The following is a 15,416-nucleotide window of genomic DNA, read 5'->3' on the forward strand; positions in this document are numbered from 1 at the left end:
TCTCCTTCCTTGCCGCTTTCTCTCCCTCTCTCTGCGCGAAGCAGTTCTCTTGGAAGAGACTTAGAATTACTCCAATCGTTGTGCCCTAGCTGCTTCTCGATTATCGATTGATGGAAAATCAGGTACTCGAATTTTCTTACCATAAATTTCGTGCTTGATGGAAAGCCAAAGTGAAGTTTCTTATACTGTGTTTTTCGGAAAATTGTGTTCACAAACTTTTGAATTTAACTTGGTTCTTTCTCATATTCGTAGTTATTTGTGTTTCGTATTCAATTTTTTAGACGAGGGGCCTTAAATATACCTCGGCAAATGGAATGGGAAATGAATGAGTGTAGATGCATGCTTAATTTCCCTAGTATAGGCGTGTAAGATTGAGGCTGACCCCTATTATGTGTTTCATTCAAATAAATTTGTTTAGAATTAGAAATGGAGATTGAAGAATATAGCAGCTAGCAGATAATAGGTGTTGATGATGATGGGTGAATGATACACTATACATTGTCACATACATATATAAAACGTAGTAGTATCTATATATGTAATATGTATGTATGTTGGAATAGTTATCTTTTTAAACAAATTTACAGATGATAAGTTGTTGCTCCTTTCAAGTTATTTTTGTAGAGAAATCTGGTGATCCGTTTTTTTCTCCTTCTCGTGTGTGATGCCGTCTTGTATGTGTTTTCCCTCCCTGCATTTATGGAGTTTTTGGTGCTTTAATTTCAGAGAGAATAGCTTTGGGAGCAGTTTTAACAGTGGTGTAGTTGTGGCATTCCGTTCTTGTTTTTGGCTTCGTGTGGTGTTTTGTTTCTCTTTTCTTCAACTCACGAGTCGTAGAATTTGTTGAGATATTTAATCCCTAATCTGCTCAGCTGTTTCTAATGGACTATTTTGACTGCGTGAGTTTGGTGTTCTAACTGGGCTCATTCATTGAGTATTGCAATAATTTCTTGAAGATCTTTTGTTAAATATTGTGGAGAATTCTTGGAATTTGTTGATCATTAGGGTTTATAATGTTGGGAACTTCTGATTTAGGTTTCATTTTACTTGTTATCAAGATGTTGTGATTCTTAAGGAGTGTAGTTAGTTCTAGCTATGGATGTTGTTGGAAAAGATGCTAGTGTTGACCCTTCTAATGCAAATGATGATTCTTTAAACTACAACAAGATTCTGGTTTCATCGAGAGGGCAGCAAGATTCTGGTTAACCTTGTTGGAAAAGATGCTAGTGTTGAGCCTTCTAATGCAAATGATGCTAATTCTGGTTTCATCGAGATGGTATCAAGATTGTTGTGCTTCAGTGGGGGGAGTTTTGGTGAAATGATGAACCCGTTTGCTGTTCCTGATCTGCTGAATCCGAGAGTTTACATGATGAGGCTAAACATGCAGTTGGGGTATTGGGTAATAATTCTGATGAGGATGAGGATGAGTGTAGCGGTCTTGGCCCTCAAGAGAAGGTCTCCTACCTGACGGGGGGTCTCCCGGTGAAGGGCTTGGCTCTAAGAAGAGGAAGAGAGAAGGGGTGTAGGTTTTGATCTTGTTCTATTGTTTGTTACTACTATTTCATTTGCATTCTGCAAAAAAAATGCGTGCAGCTTAGACTTTTGTAATTTGATTCAGTTGTGTTTGCATTTACTTATTTAAATAAGCGATTCAAAAAATAATCTTTTTTATTATGTTCTTTAGTTGCAAATTTATTTTTAATATTTATCTTATTAGTAGAAATATATACTATATAATTGACATGATCATAGTTTGTATGTAACTATATTCATGTATAATGCTCTTGTATTTAAAATATATAGGCATACACACCACATATATATAATTATATTGTTTAAGTTTCTTATGCACTGGTCTCTGTGGTTGTTGGTATATGTGTATTATTTCTATATTCTCTAATGTGTTACATATTCAGTACACACAGGAGCTATTCTGCGATGTGAAAAGCTACATGTTCTTCAATTTCTTTTACATGTGTTCCAATGATACATCATACGTAAAGTTAATTAAATTTTGCTACAACGTATGAGGTTTAAATATCTGAGTGTTTTTAGTCCTAAGCTTTTATGTAGTTTGAACTTAACGTGTTATGAAATGAGTAAATACTTCTGTATGGATGTGACATAAGATTTATACTAATGGGAGATATTTAAAGGGCCTTGTCCAAGGAAGATGGGTAATATACACTAAAGACTAAACCCTAGGGTGCAGGAGTAGAATGTATACCTGATCAAGACCTTTTTGACGCACGAGGTACGGAGCTAGTATATTCTACCTTAGAACGCGATTTCTTAAATTAAGATTACGTGATTGCATTTAGAACTACAACTGTCATGTATTTCATTATTAAGTACTTATTTGCCAAATATGAATTGTCATCTTATTTTGATATGAGATGAATATGAAGGGGATTGATATATGCTGAATTTGGATATCCTGTTTATTTAATTCCTTGGTAGGTAATGTTTGATAACACAAGTGAGTTGATATTTCTGATGGAGTTCAAGAGAACATTAATTTGTGTAATATTGGTTCTTATCTATCTTCTTCTTTTTGGCCGTATTAGAAACATGCACTTACTATTGTCTTGTTTGTAGGAGTTCTTGTAACTGGAAAACATTCGAAAATGCTGCAAAGTATTCCCCACCAGATTGTGCAGTCCCCAGCCAGGTTAGGCCTGCCTAACCCCAACTCTCCGTCTCTTCAGAACCCTAACCCACCTAAGTTCTCATCTCAAAACCCACAAACTCAACAGTCCCACCAGCCACTGAATCAGTTAACGACTCCTTGCTTATCATCAACTCTGCTCCCTCTCTTACCACCTCTCCCCAGAGCTCAATCTCTTCTCCTTCAAATGGCATCTCTTGCTTCTAAACTGTTTGAAGTCTCACCCAATCGCCCACATTGGATTAGTGCATTTCGAGGTTCTCTGCCTTCTTTCCTGTCTCCACAAGCACAGTCCTCAACACCTGCCCAGGCAGACTCTGTTCCCTCTTCTGCCAAAGAAATCATCGCCCAATTCACCACCCTTCAGACTCAGCTCTTTGAAGCCGTTGCTGAACTCCAGGAGATACTTGATCTTCAAGATGCTAAACAGAAGCTCACTCGCGACATCAGGTCAAAAGATGCTTCTCTTCTTGCATTTGCCAACAAACTTAAGGAAACCGAACATGTTCTTGACATGCTTGTTGATGATTATTCTGACTACCGTCGCCCTAAAAGAACCAAGTCAATGGATGATGCAGACGATTCCTCCAAAACTACAGTTGAGACTCGGCTCAAACTATCAGATATACTCTCCTACGCACATAAAATTAGCTACACTACCTTTGCACCTCCAGAATTCGGTGCTGGGCAAGGTCCTCTCCGTGGAGCAATCCCTCCCGCGCCACAAGATGAGCAGATGCGCGCATCACAGTTATATAACTTCGCTGATCTGGACATTGGGTTGCCCAAAACAGAAGAAGGTAAAGAGAAAATCATCGAATCACTCATTGAAACCTCTGCTGCACCACCTGCAGAAAGCAACCCACTGGCAGGCTTATCAGCAATCCAAGGCTTGAACCCTTCTACACTAGTTGCGCCACCGGGATGGAAACCTGGTATGCCTGTGGAATTGCCTATCGATCTATCAGCGCTACCTCCTCCACCTCCCGGGTGGAAGCCTGGTGACCCGTTGCCCTCACTGGATGCTCTCCCTCTTCCACCAAGAGTCGAGGAGCAGCCGAGGCCTGACCCTCCTGGTCTGGTGAAAGCTCCAGAGCCTATTCAGGTACGGCACGTGCAGCTTGATATTGAAGATGACAGTGGTGAAGATTTTAGCAGTGATGACGCCAGCTCTGGTAGTGAAGATTGATGGTTGATTGGAGCTATGGAGATTGGTGTTTGTGTCACTTATGCTCCAAGCTTTAGATGGTTTAATCTTCTCCATTTTGTTATCAGTTGCTCAGGAGTGTGGTTAATTGTAATCTTGTACCTGTACCACTTTGTTGTGGATTCAATGTTTATTGCTCAGATGTTTATATATGGGTGGTTAAGTTTGAGGTGATATGTCATTTTAGTGCAATTTATCATTGTCTTTATCCAGTTAGATGCAATCAGGCAGGTAAAATAAACACTTCACATCATTTGTTCCATCTCTGTCAGTTTTTGTGGGTTTGCACTGTCTATTAGTTGGGTGTGTGTGTGACGACTTTGTGAATGAGGTCATAACAGTGTAATGATTTTATGAGCCTGAGCAATTTACATTCGACAAATTTGATTACTATTTTTTTTGTTGCTTTTTTTTTTCTTTACAATTTTAATTTGATTGGATCAATGTGACTTTTACTTTTGGATTTTTGATGAAAAGATTTTTAAAAATAAAAAAAGTGGATTAATTTTATATGACAAACCAAAATGACAAAAGTAATTCAATCACACCTTATTTATATCCTATTTTTAAGTGTCATACCGTATACCGTACCGAAATATACGGTATGACAAAACACCATACCGATATCATACCGAATTTTTCGGTATACCGGAAATTAGGTAATGTAGTTTTTTGATACTGTTACCATACCGTGTTTTCGGTATACCGTACCGCATTTCGGTATACCGTACTTTTGCGGTATACTGAACTGCGGTACGACATACCGTTATACTTGTTATATTGGAAAAAAATCTATTATACCAAAATATTCAAAAAAAACAAGTTTATTTTTTATTTTCGTATAATAGAGAATTATATTTTTAAATTTTAGTATAAATATAACATAAATATATATGATACTTTTAATCCATAAAATGATATTCTGTTCCATAATATGATATATTTCGACCATAGAATGAGGGTTATTAGGTTATAACCATAAATATGGGTTATCATATGATCACATCCATATATATATATATATATATATGGGGGGCGTTATTCTCCTATTCATCCCTTAGATCCTTTATTCTTCTTAATATGGGCCGTTAGATCTCATTCATCAACGGTCCAGATGATCTGCATTATTACACTATAATGATGCATTATTAGTCGGTGTGCATTATTCAACTGAAAATCTACATTATTACACTATAATGGTGCATTATAAGTCGGTGTGCATTATTCAACTGAAAATCCTGCATTATTAAATGACGTGACACCAATCTAACCGTCGGATGACAAAATCGTGGGGCTGAGATTAAAAAGAAAGAACAAAAGATACAAAAAGGAAATGAATACGTCCCTATATATATATATATATATATATATATATATATATATATATATATATATATATGGGGGTGCGTTAAAATGACAACACCTCTTAAAATAACACCATATCACCATTCCTAGCCAATCATTTGTACACGTGGACGAATAATAAGCTGCCATGTGGCAGAAAAAGGGTAAAAATCTTGGCCAGCAATATGCAACACTGTATACAACAATTTTTCTCGGCCAACAATATCCAACACGCTATACAGCAATCTATAGATTGCTGCGTAGCGTTTATAATATTGCTGTACATGTGGTGTCACGGTGTCACTTTAAGAGGTGTTGTCATTTTAACACAAACATATACATATATATATATATATATATATATATATATATATATATATATATATATATATATATATATATATATCATGTTTAGAGTGACACCATACCACTAATCCTAGCCCTTAGATCAATTATATGGACGCCTAGGATTTAAATGTTGAAATAGAGTTAAATTGCAGTCTTATGTGTTGGATATTGTTGGCGGAGGGTAATTTGGTCAATTCTTAATTTTTGAAACTAGATCAGAATTGGAATATCCCAAAATTTGCAGCGTTAATTCAACTAGTATCATCACCCGTGCTATGCACGGGTCTTATGATTTTCACTTACTGAATACAAATTCGAAATAATTAAATAGAAATAAAATATAAAATTATTATATACACTTCACAAAAAAAATGTACTTCTCTTATCCCACTCTGAGTGGAGCATTTCCTATTCGGCACGTGAATATATCTTTTGTGAATTTATAGCGGAGAAGGAATAATGTAACACAGAGGATAAAGTGAAGATATTGATGTTGCATTAACTTGAGTAAGACATCAAAAAAGGAAAATGTGTTGCTTACAGTATTAGGACTGAGGGAGTGTATATTAAAACTTTAGTATAGAACTAAAAAAATGTTTCAAGAATTTAAAAAAAAAATGCTAACTATAATATTTTTTAAATTTCAAATAAAAACATAAAAAATCACACTTTAACAATATGTATACTTAATACTAAAAATCAGTAATATAAAATACTTTCAATATTATGACCACCCAAGAGGCCAAGGACTTCTCCCTAATAAACATGTAATTATCAACTGGGTTTTACAAATAGTTACTCTATATTTCATTATTTATATATAATCTAAGTATAGAGCAAAAAACAAATACGTACAAATTAGTAAAATTTGATTATAAAAATATATATTATGTACATCATAAATATTAAAAAAAAAAATCTTTGTAGAGAACGTTAACTGTAGGATATCACAACCAATATTTAGACCTTTAATAACCACATCCCAGTTGACGACTTTTTCGTTGTCTCTAATTTAAAGCCTCAATATAACTTAAGACGCATGGCTAGAGGCCATAGGCATTTTCAATATTTGAAGAATACATACTGTCGATATCGACATATAGCTATACTAATGATAGGAGAATACAAAATATAAATGATAGTACTTGAATTTATTTGTTATAATTAACTCGTTATTATCTAATACACATCAATTTTAAATTCATATATAAAAATATTTGAAAAATAATAAATTTCATCATAATAATATATTTCCCCAGTCCCACTAAAATGATTGAATTTCCTTTTTTGGTTGTCCACACATGAGATTGATTTTCATTTTTCACAAAAACAAACATTTACTCATTTTTGTTTACTTTATTCCATTATTCATAATGCTCTCTTTTTGTAGAATCTTTAAACTTGCAGCATATGAGATTTTAGCCCCTCACTATCCCTATATTAATATAGAGTTCGAAATTAGGCAAATATAACGATGTTTCCGAAAAATACAAAATAATTCGAAGATATACCAAATTAAACAGTATCCACCACATACACACAACAAAGTAAACACCCTGCAAATACAAGGAAAAAAAGAGGCAAATATGATATCAAAATTATCAAGCAAGTACTATATTATTTTGGCTATCTGAATAGCTAATTTATTGTAACAAAACCACAAGTATTAGTACTTGGCAACTGGAGCTAATAAAAACCTAAAGCCCAACCAATCTCTACGCGATTGAAAAATATTGTACAAATTAATAGAACCCAAACGCCCAATACTTTTACAAAATAAATATCAATAAAAACTCTATCAAAAAAGGGGGAAAAGGGCCAAAATATCCTACAAAAGAGTGATCCATCAAAGTTAATCAGCTCCTCCTCTCCAGCAAGATTTCAAGTAAAAACTACATTTAACTTAAAACTAGAGACAATATAAGACACCTTCTGTTTGTAGGAGAGCTACGACCGCGTTCCTTCCCGACTTCTATCCAGCACTGGTGATGAGAGCATCTTTCTCTTTGAGAAGAGAGTAAAAAATAAAAGAAATTTAGAAGGCGAAAGAAGCAAGATGGAGAAGGCAGTTTTCGCAGAGGTTCAACTGACATATTTGCTCGCTTGTGAGATTCTACATATTGGAACCCTGGCGCGATATACCAGGGAAATCATACGTGAGAAAATGGAAGAGCCTCACTCCGCTGAATGAAGCATTCAAAAAAGGCTACCGAGAATGATGACCAGGTCGTGGAGGAGCTCAGTTTTATGCGTAGTACATGTACAAGCTATTGGCAGCAGCACAGGCAATAGAGTTTTCAGATGGATGCCATGCCAAGTGGAGTAGCTTTGTAGTGAAATCGAAGGAATTCCCGTTGGCATCAACTCCCGGGCTCTCTGCACCTGCGATGTATAAGCCAGTGTTGTTTCCAGTATAGGGAAAACGGAAAAATAACATGGATAGAATATGAAGTCAGTGATGGAGAAGGGTACCTCTTCGGACAACACGGGAGATGCTACAGCCCAGGGATCTAGAAGGCCTCGACGGGGTCTGGACCTGCCTCCTGGGGTGAAAAATGAAGAATAATTTTTAGCAATAAGAAAAATACTAGTTTATTTGATCAGAGTATGATAACCACATAATGTATTCTAATAAAATACCTCATCGGGTTTTTGCTTGCTTCCAGTGTTGTAGCCTCCGTACTCCCAGGACCACAGCCAAACACACGGAAAAGATTGCTGAAAATAGTAAATAAGTTTACTTGCACTTTCTTACTAACAGAACATAAATAACAAAACAACTAGTTAGATATTTGGGATACCTGTAAGAACCAGTTGCCACTCGTTGGCCATCGCCACTCAAGCAGCATTCAAATTTATCAAAAATGGAATCATTTTCATAGAGGTCACATAGCTGGGCATCAGCAGAGTAATTTGATCAGTTCAAGTGTTCAACTACATTTGTTCAAAATCCTAGGATAAATGGCCCTAAATAGATAGAATCATTCACCTTTGGTCTCAGATATTCATGAACCTGAAAAGTCGACACTGGGCCAGAATCCATATTAATATCCCATAACTGGAGACAAACATGGAACAGTGAGAGAATAGAGGATGGTGGTTAACATTAAATAAGACTATCACATGCTAATGTTAAAATGCGTAAGCATGCAGTGAGATAGATATCTTCTCATATCCAGCAAACCAGGAGGAAGACATCAGGATTTCTTCAGCCAATTAGTGAAGTACTTAAATAAATAAGGCCATAATAATTTAATGCATTCCACTTTGAGGTAAATATTTAGACAGGTCAAACTGCTACCTATCCATCGATCCAATCTGAGTAGTTGGTGCAATTCAACTTCTAGAAAAAATTTGACACACCAAACGGCTAGCTATAAATATATGTATATATTAGGTCGTTTATTCACTATAATGTACTCCACCAGCACCAAAAACTACAGTTCAATGAATTAACAATTCCTGCCACCAAATAAACAACCAGCTAAAAGGAGGAAGTATTACTAGAAATGCAGCAACCCTGTAAGAAATATAAAGAACCGGCTAAAAACGTGTACCTTAAGGGTCATGTAATCACGGCTCAGAATGTATCTGCCATCCCTTGCAAATTTGATATCTGATATTGAAGCAATTATCTCAGTGAAAAAGGATCTTGAGCCAGGTGCCTCCTGTTCCTCAAATCTGTTTTATTGATGGAATGTCAACGTCTCAAAAATAAATAGAACATTCCTAAGCAAGGCAGACCAAAGTTGAAGAACACTGTTTCGACAATAAATAACTTAAAGTCTCACAACCTTGATCAGCCCACTATAAAAGCTATCAAACTGATGAACGACAGAAGCATATATCAAAAATATAAATAGCCATCACAGAACTTACAGCTTAGAATGTGAATCACACAAGGCAGATTGACGCAAATCAATTAGACGAATTGATCCTTTTGAACTACTATATGCTAACGTGTTGCAATGAGTAGGATGAAACTCTGCTGATGTGATCACCTCTGCAGTGAGACATGAAAATGGTCAATTAATTGGGACCTGGATCCTAACCAACAGAAGAATGACTTACCGGTCAGATCTTCCATGTTTGTTGGTTTCACATCAACAATATTGAAACTCTGATTACTTATTTCCAAGTTCCAAAGATTAACCCGCAGGTCATCCGCTGATATAAATGTTTCACCATCACTGCAGAGCATCAAAAGATTAATAATTAGACCAGAAATCAATAAAACAAATTTATCAGAAAGAACCAAAAATAGCAAAAGATACTAACAAGCATAAAAATATGATTGCACATTGCAGAAAACTTAAAATGCTGAATCCTGTCTCTACGTCTTATCTGTGAAGGACTTTCAAGCCTAAATGTATTTTTATGTAGGTTGCAGCTATATCTATGGAGTGAGGACAAAAGCAGTTGCTCAATTTTCTAATTATTTAATGCTCCCATTTGTAACAAATGAACCACAATATAGGGCGATTGACTTACTAGTCACTGCAGCATGGACCACAGAGTCTGATTACACTATTCAAAGAATCAATTCGAAGGAAACAATTTGATTCTTTCATATGTTAATCTTGGCATTCTATACAAATTCAATAGCATAAAACTTTTACCAAAACTGTACAGAAAAATATTTATCACAGCACATCTGTGTGTGGGGTAATGTGAGAACTGGAAAGAAGATATGTATTGAATTGCTTGTGCTGCTTACTAAGGTTCTTTGACGAGTCTAATCAACTTAGTGAACAAAAAGAAGCATTTCTTTTCCTCCATCTTAGTTAGAAAATACCCAACCAAACTATGAACCATAAGTAGGCTTTGAGTTTCTGGAGCAATTAAACTTGATCTTGCTATTTCACCTCTAAGGTGCAGGCATCATTAAGGGGTATAAGATAATAGAGAATACTGAATAATCAAGCTTGTACTAAAAGTTCGGCGGCATACAAAATTTCAAGGTCAAAAAGCTTTCGCAGATATAATAAAATAAACTAGTATGAGTCTTCACCTGTTATTCGAGATAGAATTAATGTGGTAATCATGTGCATGAGCGTATACTCTCCTGCATCTTGCAACAAGATTTGTCTCGCTGCTTGTGACCTATACGTGGCATAATCGAGCATTAGAAAAAAGAAGAATGATTGGGAAGTAAAACTCAGTGGAATTGAACACCAAAAACATATAAACAGTAAACACAAAAGGCCTAGAATTTTCAATTTCTAAAAATGAACACAAAACATTTTGAGGAAAACTTCCCAGGAGACAATTACTCTTAAATGAAAATGTGAAACTCTAGCTTAATTGTGTACAAATACCACTGGTAACCGCAGGGAGGGGATACCCCCAGATGGAAATGACAAGGCATTGCTCAAAGAGTTGTTAGACCGGTCGGTATAGTTTCCATTAGCAAGACCCTGCTTCAGACCAGAAGAAATACTTGAACTGGCAACACTACTATTTCCAGCACTTTTAATTGTATCAGCATTCATATCAGAAAGTTTTTTTACTTTCTTCTCTTGGACCTGTTTACAGCACAAGATTAGAGCAATGCAGAGAGGGAGGAAGCAGACAGGCACAATGAAAATCTTCTGATTAATTATCAACACATTTCTCCAAATTGTAATGGAAACTTGAACCTTCTCACCTTCCAAAACTTGATGGTTTTGTCATTAGTAGACAAAAGAAACAGAGCACCATTAGCTGCCTGACACCAGCGAATCTTGTTGATTTTCTCCTCGATTTCCAAACTTTTGAGATAATCGAACTGAATAAAGATATGTTCAAGAATCATCAGAATGACTGAGTTTTCCATTCAACTTTTCATTAAGAAAATAGGAGAACATAAAGAAAAGTAGAAGACTTAAAGGAACAAAGAAAATCATTGAAACAAGGCTCATATATCAGAGATAATATATATTATATGCAAATATCATGGTTCAGAAAGCAAAAGAAACAATAGCAGACAAGCAAGTGCCAAGAAAGTACCTCAGGTTCATGGCTCTGGAACTCAGTTTTGTAACGGAATTCAGGATGCCGACCAACTGAATGGTCCATCCTCTCTAGGTCTCTACGATTCCGACCATGCTGCAAACAAAAATATTTTATAGCTAAAATGTCAGGTAACAGTTAACAGAATACACATAAAATGGAACGTGTTCTTGCCAGTTGAACTTTCACCTCTTTTGAATCAGTCCTTTCAAATAACACAACCCTTCCACCACGGTCACCAGTGGCTAGATGGTCACCACTTTTATCGAACTCAATTGCTGATATGATATCAACTGTAGATGTTGAACATAAAGGTAAAAAATCAGTGCTGATCTTGGAATCTTTGCTGATGCCAATGGAAGCGGACTACTTGAGCAATAATAAGGAAAAAAGAAAATCATGTGATATGAGCCAAAAGAGCCAAGTTCAACCAAATGTTCCAAGAACTTAGAATACAGGTACAAGTTTACAACATGTAGCAACACTGAGATTCATACAAGTTCAGTAACTGGAAAATCTTCATATTCTCTTGTGAGAGCCAAAACAATAGAAAGAAGCACTCGTAATGTGTAATATTAGAGAAAATTTAAGTGTCCTTGAAACAAATTTTCTAATTTATTTCTTACTCCCCCCACCCCCCCAACACATGCAAGAAAAGGTCTCTCCCTGGAAGACATCCAAACTCATTACAGATACACCTGAGAGAACCAGTATGTCATTTCATAATCCAGAATCTCATTACCAAAATCAACCTGTGTTCAAAGAAAATTAGAACCTTAACAATGATTATGTATTCAACCACTTGGCCGTCACCGCTACATCAATCCTTAATCCTTACTAATGAAATCTGTGAAGATTTAGACTCACCTAGAGCGGACACAGAATAATTCTGAAGAGGAGTCACTTGTACTACCTAACTTGGCAACAAGTAGATGCAGTAGCTCTTTTTTAGTATCTTTGTTCTCTCCTTTAATAACATAATACTGCAACAATGAGAATAGACTAATAATTTCCTTTTACAAGGAAGTAGTCTGTGCTCAGGACTCTTTCCCCATATCTTTGTAAATGGCATAACCCTAAAATATGCATTTATCATATGCTTGCATGACGTACTGAACAGAGAATGCATCTTATAACTCTCTTCAAGATCAAGATCACATGTCAGCATATTCTGGCCAACACTTGTAAAATACCAGCAAGACTGGAACTTTAAGGAAGCCATACATCATCTTATGCTGCCTCCTCCATCAAATTAATCAAAGCTAAGCTACAGAAGGAATAAATGATAAGGGGACTATATGAACTTCTGCTACTTCTTGGATAAGCGTATGCTGCAGAGCAAGGTTATAGTAGCTAGGACAACACCTCATCTACTGCATGCAGGGAGTTAATAAGAAAACTCTCACTTTGTCAACATAAAATTTGGAGCTTGCAGTTCAAGCAATACAATATCTTCTTCACAAATCCAGATTCATGATTAGCAAAATGGTTCAAAGCCACAGCAAAAGACAAACATTGAAGGAAACTCTAAAACTAGCAAACAGCAGAAATCACAAAATGACAGAAAACAAACACAGGCAGATGATAAACAGGAGATAATAACAATGAACTTGATCCGCTCTACACCTCTGGATCATCTCTCAATACACTAGACATGACACTGACATGCAAAACACTCACTAAAATCCCCAATCAAACCCCATTAATTTCTACAAATTCAATCCATTAACGATCCAAAAACAGATCAAATCCACAGAAACCCAAACCCTAACCAAGAGATCCAAACCCAAAGCAAACATTATCCTGCCTCATCCGCTAATTCATCATTTACCTTCTTGTACTTCTTCGCCAGCCGTCCTCTCGCCGAAGACCTGGGAGAATTTCCAGTCGAGCAGCCCAGGTGGACCCCCTTCAGCTGATGCCACCTCTCCACCACCACCGTCCATTTCACACGACACTCGAAATCAGAAATAAAAGCAACAGCAATATATAAATGGAACCTCACAAAACAACTAATTTTAGCTATTTCCCTTTCCTGCTTTCACTTCATCAAAAAAATCCGAATTAGGTTTAGGAATCGAACGAAGATCGGAGCAGCAACGTTGTGTCGGATTCAGATTCGAACATTTTCCGCCGGAGTGTGTATAATCAAATACGACATCGATTAGTACAAAACAGCAACGAGGATTCAGATTTTCTCTCTCTACGTGTAGATATAATGATTTGTACGTATAGAGAGTGGGAAAATGTTTCTTCCTCCCTTTTCTCTGTCTAAAATTATTTATCAAATTCATATATTTCTCTCTCTTCTTTTTTATACTCCATATTTTCCATGGCTACTGGGTTGCAAAAATACACTAATTCTCTCTTAAAATAAAGAAATATTGTAATCTTTTAATTATGTGTGTAATCTTGCATTAATTAGGAGTAAGAAATTACCCTATCATATTTATAAATTTTCCGGTTTTTCTTTTAGCTAAAGTATTAAGGTTGAATTTACAAAACTGATCTAAAATTGAGATTAAAATGTTACGTAATTAATTTGTACTACTTCTTGGTTGATAATGCGTGCCATTAAACAAAATTGTATAATGATTTATCACTGGTAATATATGAAATAGTTGATTAACTTAAATTATATGTGTATGTAAGTTGGAAGAGATTGTCAAATCTAATCAGATTATCCAACCAAAAGATAACGGTGAGTCGGTGACATAGGATGATTTTTTTTCCCTTAATTTTATGAAAATTATGGTGAGGTAAGTCCACAACCAACTCCATTATAATTAAACATTGGATAACACTACACAGTAAATAAATAAATTCTAACAGCCATGCTTTGTGACAGGTGAAGATGTACTTGGACAATCTATGCTAACTCACTTTCATTTGGTGTTCAAAAATAAACCATCGTTAATCATTCAATTAGAGCTATTTTTTTCTTTTCATTATATCAATCAACACATGTAGTAGTATTTTCTTTCTCTATTTAGCACACTAAATAAAAAAAACTTATCAAATCTCATAATCTCCCTAAATATGACAACTTATCTGAGACGAAAGAAGTACTCACTCCGTTCCATGTTATAGAGTCATTTTTCTATTTTGGAAAGTTCCAAGTTAATTGAATCATTTCTATTTTTGGCAAAAAGTAATTCTCATTTTTACTTTATTCTCTCTTCATCTTTCTTACTTTTTCCACCATTCATTTAACATACCATTCTTAAACTCCGTGCCGAAAAAAAATGCATCTATTAACAAGGAACGGAGGGAGTACTATTACATACCAAATGAGGTTTTAGTGTTTTTTGAGATTGGTAAACAACTGCTGCTATAATTTTAATTTATTTAATATAATAGTATATACACTTTATAAGTTTAAATATATAGTAGTAGGAGATATTAACGAGTATTATTATCAGGTTTCAAATACCTAAGCATAATGACCGAAGTATTAGAGTTTGAGCTAGTTAAAATAGAGTAATTCACTTTTGGTAATGTAAATATGAAATTGTGTATATTTATTTTACTCATCCAATTACTTCAACAAGAATGCATATAGTATATAGTAAAAAAATTTATTAGTTTGATTTTATTTGTTTGTCTTCATCAGTGGAAAACTAGTACAGTAGTACATTAAATTAGTCAATGAAACTTGACATGAAAAATAGTTCGTATTGTTTTCCACAATTTAAGCTCTCTCATTCATACACTAATATTGATTTGCAATTTTCTAAGCACAAACACTTATCTCACCACCATTCATTTCAACCCAGTCATTTTCACCACAAAAAAAAGAGCCCTACCATTACCAAACACCATTAACAATTCATATCAACATGTATAAAAGCCCCATCA

At 35.3% G+C, this 15,416-nt stretch overlaps 2 protein-coding genes across 4 annotated transcripts; one reads left to right on the top strand and one right to left on the bottom strand.

The window, feature by feature from the left end:
• On the top strand, positions 1 to 4,067 carry LOC121772201 (mediator of RNA polymerase II transcription subunit 4-like). 3 transcript variants are annotated; one of them, XM_042169210.1, is made up of 3 exons: positions 1 to 122; positions 1,168 to 1,522; positions 2,599 to 4,067. In XM_042169210.1, the coding sequence occupies exon 3, from the start codon at positions 2,628 to 2,630 to the stop codon at positions 3,855 to 3,857; it is 1,230 nt and encodes a 409-aa protein (XP_042025144.1). In that variant the 5' UTR covers positions 1 to 122; positions 1,168 to 1,522; positions 2,599 to 2,627; the 3' UTR covers positions 3,858 to 4,067. The 3 variants fall into 3 exon arrangements, with proteins under 3 accessions (XP_042025144.1, XP_042025143.1, XP_042025142.1); XM_042169209.1 differs by lacking the exon at positions 1,168 to 1,522 and adding an exon at positions 2,157 to 2,254; XM_042169208.1 differs by lacking the exon at positions 1,168 to 1,522.
• A 3,077-nt stretch (positions 4,068 to 7,144) lies between these two features.
• On the bottom strand, positions 7,145 to 13,829 carry LOC121772232 (serine/threonine protein phosphatase 2A 55 kDa regulatory subunit B beta isoform-like). Its single transcript, XM_042169247.1, has 14 exons — positions 13,390 to 13,829; positions 11,748 to 11,851; positions 11,556 to 11,654; positions 11,215 to 11,334; positions 10,886 to 11,092; positions 10,579 to 10,670; positions 9,639 to 9,757; positions 9,447 to 9,570; positions 9,125 to 9,248; positions 8,557 to 8,625; positions 8,369 to 8,460; positions 8,208 to 8,285; positions 8,040 to 8,110; positions 7,145 to 7,949 (listed from the first exon to the last, which is right to left on the bottom strand). Exons 1-14 carry the CDS (start codon positions 13,502 to 13,504, stop codon positions 7,813 to 7,815), a joined length of 1,551 nt encoding a protein of 516 aa, XP_042025181.1. The 5' UTR covers positions 13,505 to 13,829; the 3' UTR covers positions 7,145 to 7,812.
• Positions 13,830 to 15,416: the final 1,587 nt, after the last annotated feature.

This window comes from Salvia splendens, chromosome 16 (assembly GCF_004379255.2).
Source record: "Salvia splendens isolate huo1 chromosome 16, SspV2, whole genome shotgun sequence".
NCBI classification, from domain to species: Eukaryota; Viridiplantae; Streptophyta; class Magnoliopsida; order Lamiales; family Lamiaceae; genus Salvia; species Salvia splendens.

What these genes read in the sequence shown, in the direction of transcription:
- LOC121772201 (XM_042169210.1), top strand. Translation starts at nt 2,628, where the DNA reads ATGCTGCAAAGTATTCCCCACCAGATTGTGCAGTCCCCAGCCAGGTTA.
- LOC121772232 (XM_042169247.1), bottom strand. Translation starts at nt 13,504, where the DNA reads ATGGACGGTGGTGGTGGAGAGGTGGCATCAGCTGAAGGGGGTCCACCT. An exon ending in TCCAGAGCCATGAACCTGAG is followed by an intron (nt 11,335 to 11,555) that starts GTACTTTCTTGG and finishes ATCTTTATTCAG; the next exon opens with TTCGATTATCTCAAAAGTTT. An exon ending in CCTCCCTGCGGTTACCAGTG is followed by an intron (nt 10,671 to 10,885) that starts GTATTTGTACAC and finishes TGCCACGTATAG; the next exon opens with GTCACAAGCAGCGAGACAAA.